This window comes from Ornithodoros turicata, chromosome 6 (genome assembly GCF_037126465.1).
Source record: "Ornithodoros turicata isolate Travis chromosome 6, ASM3712646v1, whole genome shotgun sequence".
In the NCBI taxonomy this organism is placed as follows: Eukaryota; Metazoa; Arthropoda; class Arachnida; order Ixodida; family Argasidae; genus Ornithodoros; species Ornithodoros turicata.
In genome coordinates this window covers 53510035-53520652 of record NC_088206.1, presented here as the reverse complement: position 1 = coordinate 53520652, position 10618 = coordinate 53510035, and the positions used below count along the sequence as shown (strand labels likewise).

Here is a 10618-nt window from a genome sequence, read left to right as displayed (position 1 = left end):
AGAGATAGTTATTACAAAATTATGCTAATTAGGAGAATGAAACAGTCTAAAAGCAGAATAATATGCGTTTACAAAGTATGTGCCAGCAGACCAGGTACAACATAAAGATAGCCAGGTTTGATGCTTCAAGTTGATGGTCAAGATGCGGCACCCAGGGAAGGCTAGGAATACAAAAACCTGTATTCACACGTAAAACACGTATCAATAAACATATCCCCACCCCCGGAGGTCGTTTCCTGGGGACCGAGCACCAGAATATGGTGGTGGGTGCCTTCCTCAGCCTATTCTAAAGGCTCAAAATTATGTCATCAGACCACAATGTTCGATTATAGTTTGCCCTAGCTTTTTTATGAACAAAGATTGCAGTTCCTTGTGCACGCCTGATATAGAGAGTGCCTTGTTTTTTTGTGCATGCCCCTAGTTTGGTTTCTCTGCAGGCCTCGCTGATGTCCCTCTTGTGTTGTTTAGCTATAGAACTAGTTTTTATGCTGTGGTGCCAGTGTGAATTTTGTCAAATTAGAATGGAACAAAATGATTTGTCTTTTTTCTTTGTGCAAGCAATACATTTTTTCAACTCCTATGCAGCAGTTTTCATTCATTTTAGTTTTATTACAAGTGCTTTATATATGGGGAAACCCAGCACAGGGCCCAACTGTGCCACGTGTAAAGTGGCTACCGATTTAACGTGCTGCCTGAGCCGACATCATGGAGATCTATGCCTGCGTTTGAGCGTACCGAGAAAAATATAATCCAGACAGAACAGCGGCTGTCATGCCACCAGCTCACTTTCGATTATTTTTTAACCGCTCGTTGAAGCTCTGCCAGGAAGGTCCAGGAGTGTACATGGAACTGAAGAGCACCTAGAAACAAAAGCCTGATCGTTTTAATAACGTGGCCACGTGGCGTTCCAAATAGGAGTCCGCAAATCACGACCGCGCTCCGGCGGCCGACAAGGTCGTCGCAGTCGTGGACGAGGCGCGATCAGCCGCATAGGCAGCCAAGCAGATAGATACTAGATACTACCACGTGATACTACAGATTATAGAAACAATCAAAACTTGTTGTAAGTTAGCGCTGTGTCGTTCACGTACCGCAACCCCAAACTGATGCTGACGCATTATACTGTTTGTTTGAAGTCGGCGCCGATCGGCTGACATCGTGCGAAGAGTGAGAAGGTGGAAGGTATTCGCCAATCAGCGTTGTGTCTGGGAATAGGTGCCATAGGTGCATTCTTTTCGCTTGCACCTTCTGTGCTAGTCACTAAATAAGTGACTCTATTCTGGACCAGATCTGAACTGGTTGATTTGCGTGCTGCACTTTCCTGTTGAAAAGAAAGGCATTACTAATAAAGTTCCTTTCAGCTGGAAAGTGCAGCTCCCGAAAACCCGTCTTGCGTGGAGTCCAAGGTAGTGCAGTCCAGTGCAAGTGAAAAGAATGCGCTTAATGAATAGAAATGGATCTGTGTTCTGTCTGTTCTTACGTTCTAATTCCGCTGTGCAAGCAGTGCAAGTGCGTACTGGTTGGAACTTTTAGGCACTTGTTGGGGAGAAACGCGCCGCTTACTCTGAGCAGGCAGACCTCAGTTGTGATGGGACTACCTCATGCCTCAGCTCCTCCTCAAAAGGGTTGCAAGGGAATCACATGGGGACGATCGCCTGTAAACAAAACATCCCGCTCACGGCACGGCTCATGCTTGTGCGGCACACAGCCGACCGATACGTCACATTGCCGTCATCGCCGTCATCGAGTCACGTTTGTTCGTTGGGCTTCGTGTGCAGAGCAGAGGCGGCAGAGAAAGTCTTTCATCCCACAGCATGGTTAGATCGGACGCCAACAGCAACATCGAATTGGTGGCGAATTTGAAAAGTGAGAAGTGATGTATTTATCGCCAGAACAGCTCATACAATATTGTGTGTCATTGTAGAGAACGGAGTCCTGAAGAGCCAGAGGGTGGAGCAAGTGTTGTTGACGGTCGATCGAGGACATTACACGCAGAACAATCCATATGAAGATAAACCACAAGGCATAGGCCATGGTGTAACCATCAGTGCCCCGCACATGGCGAGTAATGTACAGTTCAACACTTCCTTGCGCGTAAAGAAATGCAGTACCGGATTATCGGATGCAACAGGTGCGGTCACCATCGCGCGCACACCAATTTATAGAGACCATCTAAAAAGTATAAATGGTTGTGTATAGTTATTCATGTTGTCTCGCTTTTATAAACTGGGTTTGCCACTCTTTACAAACATAAGCTGCCACCATAGCATTGTCTGCTCAGCAAGTGTACTGCAGCGAGGCACCTGTTGCCTCAGCACATGCAGATTGCAGAAACATTGTAAAAGAGAAATTTGAAAGTGCGACGTGGTTCATGTATGGAAGGACACTTACGAGAGATGAATATGGGGCACGGATAACCACACATAGGCTGAGGGAGCATGCAAGCTGTTGTGGCAGTTCTGTTGTGTGAAATTCAAAATAAATGTTGCAAAAACTTATGGTGCATTTTTAGGTGCCATTAATGCTGCGCACTCCTGACAGACATTTGATCTCTAACGGACCCACAATTTGCTCCTTCCATCACATCGCTATGCTCAAAAAAGAAAATTGGTTTGTGTTAGAGGATATACAAGGGGTGTTCAAGTCAAACCGGGACTTTTCATTTTTCGCAAAAGTAAAATGAACTTACAGGCGAGAAATGAGTTTTATTTTTCAACGTAATCTCCAGCTGCACTAACGCACTTGTCCCAGCGTTTCACGAGAGGTTGGATGCCAGCAGCGTAGAAATCCTTACCGGCGCATAGCAGCCATGATTGGACCGCATTCTTGACCTTGTCGTCGCAGCTGAAGTGGCGGCCTTCAAGGAACGCCTTCAGTGGCCCGAAGAGATGAAAATCGCTGGGGGCGAGGTCTGGACTGTAATGGGGGATGTGGCAGCAACTCCCAGCCAAGTTCCTGTAAGGTGTGTGTCGTGATATGCGCAGTATGCAGGTGTGCATTGTCCTGTAGGAGGAGGACTCCTTTGGTGACGAGGCCCGGCCACTTTTGCTTCAGCGCCTTATGCACATCCCTGAGAGCCTAGCAGTAATATGCACTATTGATGGTGGTACCACTTGGCAGAAAATCAACATGAACAACGCCAGCCTTGTCCCAGAAAACCGTGGCCATGACCTAACCCGCAGACGGGTGCTTCGGAACTTCTTGGGAGCTAGCGAGCCCGGATGCTTCCACTGTTTTGATGCACATTTAGACTCGGGAGTGAAATGGTGCACCCAGGTTTCATCGCACGTGATGTTCCGATCAAAGAACGGCTGTCCTTCAGTGTCGAAACGGTACCTTAGCTCTTGGGAGATTTCCAGTCTTCTCTGCCGGTCAAACACGGAGAGCTGCCTCGGGACCCAACGGGCACTAACTTTCCGAAACTGGAGGTGTTCATGAATGATAGTGTTCAACGTTCCCACAGAAAGGTCTGTCTTTCGAGCCAGTTCGAGACATGTTATCTGTCGGTTCTTGAGGATCAGGCGCTCCACAAGTTGGATGTTCTCAGGAACTCTGACACTGGGCTCTGAGCCGCCCAGGCCAGGATCGTCCTGCACTGATGTACGGCACTCTCAGAACCGTTTGCACCACTCAAACGCTTTGCTGCGGCTAAGTGTATCGTGGCCATACTGAGCCTGAAGTCTTCTGTGAATTTCAGATGACTTTACGCCTTCATTCACGAGAAACTTCATGACAATTCGCTGTTCGATGTGGGCGCTCACTTCGTTGTCGGCCATCTTGTCCAGCACGTGTCTTCTGTTTCGCACAAACTTTGGACCACCACGTGGTGAACGTGGAGTCCTGTCGTGTTGTAAAATGACGAAAAAGAAGTAGCTCGAGCCATTTGTACACTCAGGAGACAGAAAGTTCCGGTTTGACTTGAACACCCCTCTTATATGATGATGAGACTTCTTACGTACATCAGCAAAGTAAGAGCATGTTTGTTTAAAATGCAGCATACTCTGGTTCTGGAATACCTGAAAGATAACCTGTACGAAGGTGCCAAAGTACTGGACATTGGATCGGGAAGTGGTTACTCCACAGTATCCATGGCACTTCTGGTAAGAGCTAGATTTTTGCAGTCATGCCTGGATACTCAATATAATAGGTGTTGTGTCACACGAACCACATTCTGACTAAATCTTGCTGCTATGTAGCCCAGTTGTAAAGTATGCAATGATATCAGTGGCACACAAGAAAATTAATATTCTTTCATTTAGACTTCCTTTTTAATACTTTTTTTTCTTTCTGGTACTGATTCGTCTATTGATAAAAGGTGAGACAAGCATTATGAGGATATCCAACATGCATTGGTATGAGATGTCAAACATTCAAAAGACAGAGGCAACATTCCCTTGATGTTTCAGGAACTTTGATAGGAAACACCATACTGGCAGTGAAACTTAATACAGTACTGGTATGTACTGCATGGGAAATGTAATTGCCAATCTCTGCAGGAACTGAATTTGATGCATGCAATCACCATAGATTGAGAAGTTACCTATCAAAAAGAACTCGTTATGAGTTAAGTTACTGTGTGAAAAATGTAATTAAGTTAATAACGAAGTTCTTCAACCTGAAATGTAACTCGCAGTTACGGAGTTACTTAAAAAAAAGAACGAGTTACTTCCAAGTCACTTCGGACACAAAATAGCAGTACACAGGTGGAGCGCGCATGAGCAGTCGAGTTCGACCTTGAGTTGCCTGCGGAGGAGTGCAACACGCTTAGATCGTTTTTGTTTATGTCCAACAATTTGAACGCTTTGCACCTTACTCCCTGTCGGCGCACAATGGTTCAGCTTCATAAGTTACAAGTTTCCAAAAACGGAACTTAGTTACAGTAACGAGTTACCTCGAACTGTGGCAATCACTCTCATTCAACGGTTAGTGGAACGTAAGAGCTGTTGATGACTGAACAAAGACATACTGCATAAGGACAAAAGTAATTTTAAGTGAATAGTGCAAAGCGAATGTGATGTACAGCTTGCGACGTACTTGTCTGGAATCGAAAGCTTGCGGTTTATCCAGCCTTTGAATATCCAGGTGTTTGTTGAAGATTGTTTCAACTAATAAACATGTACTGGGTAGCATGCCGTATGTGTCTATTAGTCGGAAGAAACATTCTTGCAACACCTGTAGATTTCAGACAGGACAAACCGCAAACTGTCGATTCCAGACAAGTATGTTGCAAGCTGTACCATAGAGTGACTATTTTATGACTATCCTTGCGTTTGCTGACCAAGAGCGAGGGAGGCTTCGCCTCCTAGATGCCGGCCAATAGGAGGACATGGAGAGCAGGCACTTCCCAAGCCTCTGCTCTCGCCTAAGAGATGGCGCAGCGTTACCATTGTTTCGCGTGTCGCCAGGCTTCTGCCATAGCGCACCAATCTAACCAACTGCTGAACGAGGCTTAGACAGGAGTGTAGCTACCGTTATTTCGCCTACCGCAAGGCTTCTGCCATTGCGCACCAATCTAACCAACGGATTCGCCGTCGTCAACATGGGAACGAGGCCAAGCGGGAGTCGCGTGTACGCCGGTCAACTGATGGCGAAGCTGTTGGTTAGAATGGTGCCCGATGGCAAAAGTCTTGCGGCAGGGAAAACAGCGACAGCTGCTGGTTAACGGACGGCGAAGCAGTTGGTTAGATTGCTGTGCCATTGCAGAAGACTTGCGACACAGGAAACAACGGTAACGCTGTGACATCTCTTAGATGAGAGCAGAGGCTTGGGAAGTGCCTGCCCTCCGCGTCCTACTATTGGCTGACATCCAGGAGGCGGAACCTCCCTCGCTCTTGGTCAACAAACGTAAGGATAGTCAGATAGGCACAGGAAAGAATTTTGTCAAATAACAACCAATCCAGGAAAGACGTTCTAAAGCTGTGTATGTTGAATGTCTCCATCATTGAAGTTCCTTTGAAATGATGTTCACTTTCTCCTTTTTTTCCATCGTTGATTATTCAGGTTGGACAAACGGGTCTCACCATTGGGGTTGAACTCATTCCAGAATTGGTCGCTCAGTCAATACAGAACATAAAGCGTGATCAACCGGGCCTTTATGAGTCTGAGCGGATCAAGTTTATCGGTAAGCTTATTGGTGTTGCCTACAGTGCATAGGCAGAATTGCATACACGGGGTCACTCTAGCATTTTTTCACAGCACATAATAAATGTTGTTAACCTGATTGCCATAGTGTCTTGTCATAAACCTCGTAACCCTACTATACTAGTCTTGCACGTCTGTGTCCGGACTGATTCCTCTGTGTAAGAGTTGCTAAGAAGCAAGCAAGCTGTTGACCGGAATGCATGACAGTAAAACCTCATAGTCCACGGAGTTGTGTGTCTGTTTTTTTAACTCCCTAGTCTTGGGGGGGGGTTACTGCCATGCATCCTCAGTGATTGTGAGTTTCTCAGTAATTAATTGCATTGAACTTTGCACTAGTTGGTGATGGGAAGAAAGGATATGCAAATGCAGCACCTTATGATGCGATATTTGTTGGAGCTGCATCACCAGAAGTGCCTAAGCAGGTGAGCACTGTGAACGCAGTCGACATGCATTTTTGACAATGTGTCAAACAACATGTTACTAGATCAGGTAGTAGATTTCATTATCTGCCACAAACAGTTAGTTTTATGGAAAGTAGTGATGCAGAGTACTTGAAGCACCAGATACTGAATGAGTACTACTACATTGTGAGACACCTTCAATGTGAGACACCTTTATTCCAATCTGGCCCCTGCCACACCCGTTTCCTCTTCTTCCACCTCCGTGCGGGTGCCTGCATACATTATGAAATAATCGACCTCGAATTTCTCTGAATGGAAATACCTGTGCCGTAAGAGTTTCTGCGTGTCAACTTTCATGTTTGCTAAAACTGTGTAAAGGCCTCAAGGTTTGGTTGACTAACTTTTAGTTTGTCACAAATTGTACAAAAATACACTCCAGAATTTTCTCATCGTGTCCTACAAAATTGATACCTCCCTACCAGGGATGAGGAGTTTTTGAAGGACTAGGTGTGCAGGAACCCATTTGACTTCATTTCTGAGTAGAAAGTTGCACTGTGCTTTGAGTACATTTCAAATTGTATACTTACTGTACCTTAAAGTACTTTTGTACTTTCCATCAGTTACTCATGTACCTAACTAATAGCAATACAAAGGAGCATGTCAGTTCTTATTTTTGTTTTGGAAAGTTTGTATTATATAAAGCTCGTATTTGGGGAGAAAATCGAGTGTGTGGTTGACAGGATGTAAATGTTGATGCACCGTAAGAAGCAGTGCATTTTAAAGAAAACCTCCAGTTCAAGTATTATAATGGCCAAAGTCACATATCTTTTGAGCCTGCTCTGCGCTTGGCCTCCATTTACATGCTAGCGATGTTGTAACCAGGGCTTTGAACCAGAATGCTGCATGCTAGATAGATGAACCACTCTGGTAATCACTACCCTCAGGATAGGAATGTTATTAAAGGGACCATGAAAGGATTTTCGTGAATTCCAAGTACTCTGTCGGAAATGGTTCTCATGGTCCCTCACTATCATACACACATCGACTTTTAACCACATTAAGTGCACCAGGGGCGCAGTTACCATGCAAAAATAGCGGGGCGTGACCGCCGGATACATCCCTTCGAAGCGGGCTTACGTCATCAACGTCCAGTCCTCTCAGCCAATTGTGGACGACCGGGAGCACACACCCCGCTGGACCACGTGGGTGCATGGTTTCGGTTTGGACAACAACCATGTCGTATATCTGCCGTCAAAATCAGTAGAAATATGGCGAAACGCAAATTGTCAGCGATGGAGGAAGGGATTATGCGATGCACACAGCATCTAGGAATTTGTACGCAGCAGCTCCCAAAAGGCCACTGACAGAGACATTTTCTGACGAAGAAGCTCAGAGAGGAAAACGTGCTCCGGTGACAATCAACGGCTACATTACACTTCTGGTAGGATTCTGTGTCAACGATTAGATACGATCTTAGCTCCAGGTCAAATTGAAACATATTTCATAGCGAAATTTGCAAGTTCACTTGCAAATTTTGCAATCTGCTCGCAAAGGACTGTCCGCAAACCGGCAACATCTCCTGTGTATGATGTCACGGGCATCTCGCTTCGCAGGTGGGCTGTAGCAGCTGCCGTTCACGGCCGTGGTTAATATTGAATATTTAACGATTTTCAACTTCATATTTCACAGGGTGAATGCTTTAATACAGAGGAACAAATTGAAAACGGTCATAGGTTTGTCAAATATCCTTTCATGGTCCCTTTAATGATAAGCCTTGGAAGGTCCCGACCAACATGTTTTCCTATGGATACGAACAATGCAATGGGACTCTTCTGATGATACTTTGAGGCCTCATTTATTCTGTCCTTTACATTAGCCCAAATTAATCCATCCATTTCATTACGTATTCGTGAGTGAGCAGCAAACTATACCATGCTCTGTAAGTTCAACTTCTAGAAATGAACAGAATTGCTGGGTATTTGCTCTGTACCTCTTTTGTCTTTTTTGCTTTGTCACCTGCATCAACACATATGGACCAACATTAACATACTCGACAAGTGTGTGCATTGCCTGGTACTTTGTATTTTACTTGTGGTATGTTTGTGCAGTATGGTATTGCATACTGTACTTGACTGCCAGTGATACTTGGTATTGGTACTTTTCCTTATGTGCCATTTTTTAGGTACTTTGCCCATCACTGATAGAAAGACGTTAACTGTTGGTTAAGACAGTGTTCTTTATTCACAGTTACTCGGCCAGTTGAAACCTGGTGGCTGCATGATCTGTCCGGTGGGTGCCTGTGGAGCAAGTCAGGCTCTGCTTCAGGTCAAGAAGCTAGAAGATGGTACAATCAGTCAAACTTCGCTAATGGGAGTAATGTACGGCTACCTTAAAGATGCTAGCTAGTTCCCATTTGCCTTGCAGGTGAATTTGACTTTAGTAGCATTATCATGCAATGTGTGCCAATATTCCTGTATGAAAGTTTTAAAATATGATTCATGAGGCTCTTTGTACAATGGGTCATCCTCCTTGAAGAATCCTAGCACACATACTTTATGGTATGGGGGCATGAGTGTATATATTCTGTGTAGTACAGTTGACTCTCATTTATACGATTGCCACCGGTTCCGCAGATTTTCATACTGCAACTGGTAAAGCGAGGGAAAATAATTTGAAAATTTCAGTGAATAATTTTTGCATGTACAAGGGTAATTTTTGAGGATGCTTTTGTGATGCTTCAAGAGCACAGTAATGGTAAGGATTTGTGATAGTGAGGTGAATTATAATGTTTGCTACCTGCGAGGGATCTGTAGCGTCGCAACAGATCAAAGATGGGGAGTAACACATTAATAACTAATGTGTTACGTTTTGTAGAGGAATAATGAGTAATGTAATGCCGTTGCATATGTACAGAGTAATGCATAATGGCATACTTGAGTTGAAATTTCACGCATTGCGTAAAGCCAGGAGGCTATGAATTGTGTCTGGTATGGGCAAGGAAAATCTTCAAGCTGGATTTTCCTCAGCCTACTTTGTCATTGATTAAGGAAGAGGACGTTGCCCATGTGGAGTCTTTGAACACAAACTCCTCCTATGCTGCATTTAATATTATCTATGGTTGCTCATTTAAAATCTGCATACTGCTCTGATATCTCGACAGAATCATCAGCGATTTTGCAGGCACTGTGATTACTATCACCCAGTATTTTGTATCAGCATTAAAGTCCAGTAATGTCTCTTTACAATATGTGTTTTGAACACTATGGAGGCCTGCATTAAAGGCTTCCGGAAAAATGTAATGCCAAAGTAATGTCCGTACTCTGAGAATGCAGCGACGTTAGTAATGCATTATTAAATGTGACATGAGCAATGTACCGTAAGGAGTACCGTAATTTCACGCGTATAAGTCGCAGGACCCGTTTTTCGGAACGTTTTGAAAATTTTCAGGCACATAAGCCGCGAGCAATACGAGGCGGCTAATTTGTAAGATAAATGAGACCATAGAGAAGACCATGAACCCTGCGGTCCATACTTGGGGCTCAGCATGGTGTACACCAAACGAGGTCAGTTCTAGTGTTCTACCAAGATCGGATTGTGCCCTTGCGTGTTTTTCATGGATAGACTGGTCAGTCGCCTTCCAGAAGACATGAATCACAGTCACCACTTTCGTTACAGCTGCTTGGGGGAAGACACCAGGAAGTCTACTCGAATGTGGACACGCCCCTGTTACGCATTGTCCGTGTATTGCCAGGGCGGTGCTGTTCCAGAGGCACTGTCGACCCTTTCTTTAAAATCGGCGTATGGGGAAAACAGTCATCAGATAGCCGCACCGGTGGATAGGCCACAGAGCGCCCGCGAGAAAAAAAAATCACGCATAAGCCATGGCTAATATGCGTTAAATTACGGTAATGGTAACACATTACAAAATAAAAGTAATTTCCCCACCTCTGCAACAAATCAAGGCAGACTACTATGTATTTGTTTCCGTTAAACAAGCTTGAAAAGTCAATGAAGAAAAATTGGGCAAAATGCACATAGAAAGCTGTGCACTGACCATTTCACTCAGTGTTGTTTCT

General features: G+C 44.7%; 2 protein-coding genes across 2 annotated transcripts in view; both read left to right on the top strand.

Annotated features, from left to right (window-relative positions):
* Positions 1 to 1226: 1226 nt before the first annotated feature.
* LOC135396710 (protein-L-isoaspartate(D-aspartate) O-methyltransferase-like) lies at positions 1227 to 9045 on the top strand. The gene is made up of 6 exons (XM_064627844.1): positions 1227 to 1866; positions 1925 to 2061; positions 3996 to 4100; positions 6001 to 6121; positions 6478 to 6563; positions 8790 to 9045. Exons 1-6 carry the CDS (start codon positions 1815 to 1817, stop codon positions 8946 to 8948), a joined length of 660 nt encoding a protein of 219 aa, XP_064483914.1. The 5' UTR covers positions 1227 to 1814; the 3' UTR covers positions 8949 to 9045.
* Positions 8879 to 10618, top strand: part of LOC135396711 (protein phosphatase 1 regulatory subunit 14B-like) — a 39688-nt gene continuing 37948 nt past the window's right edge. Inside the window, exon 1 of the mRNA XM_064627846.1 lies at positions 8879 to 8966. Within this exon, the coding sequence (XP_064483916.1) occupies positions 8938 to 8966 (29 nt within the window). The 5' untranslated portion in view covers positions 8879 to 8937. The remainder of the gene's footprint in view (positions 8967 to 10618) is intronic.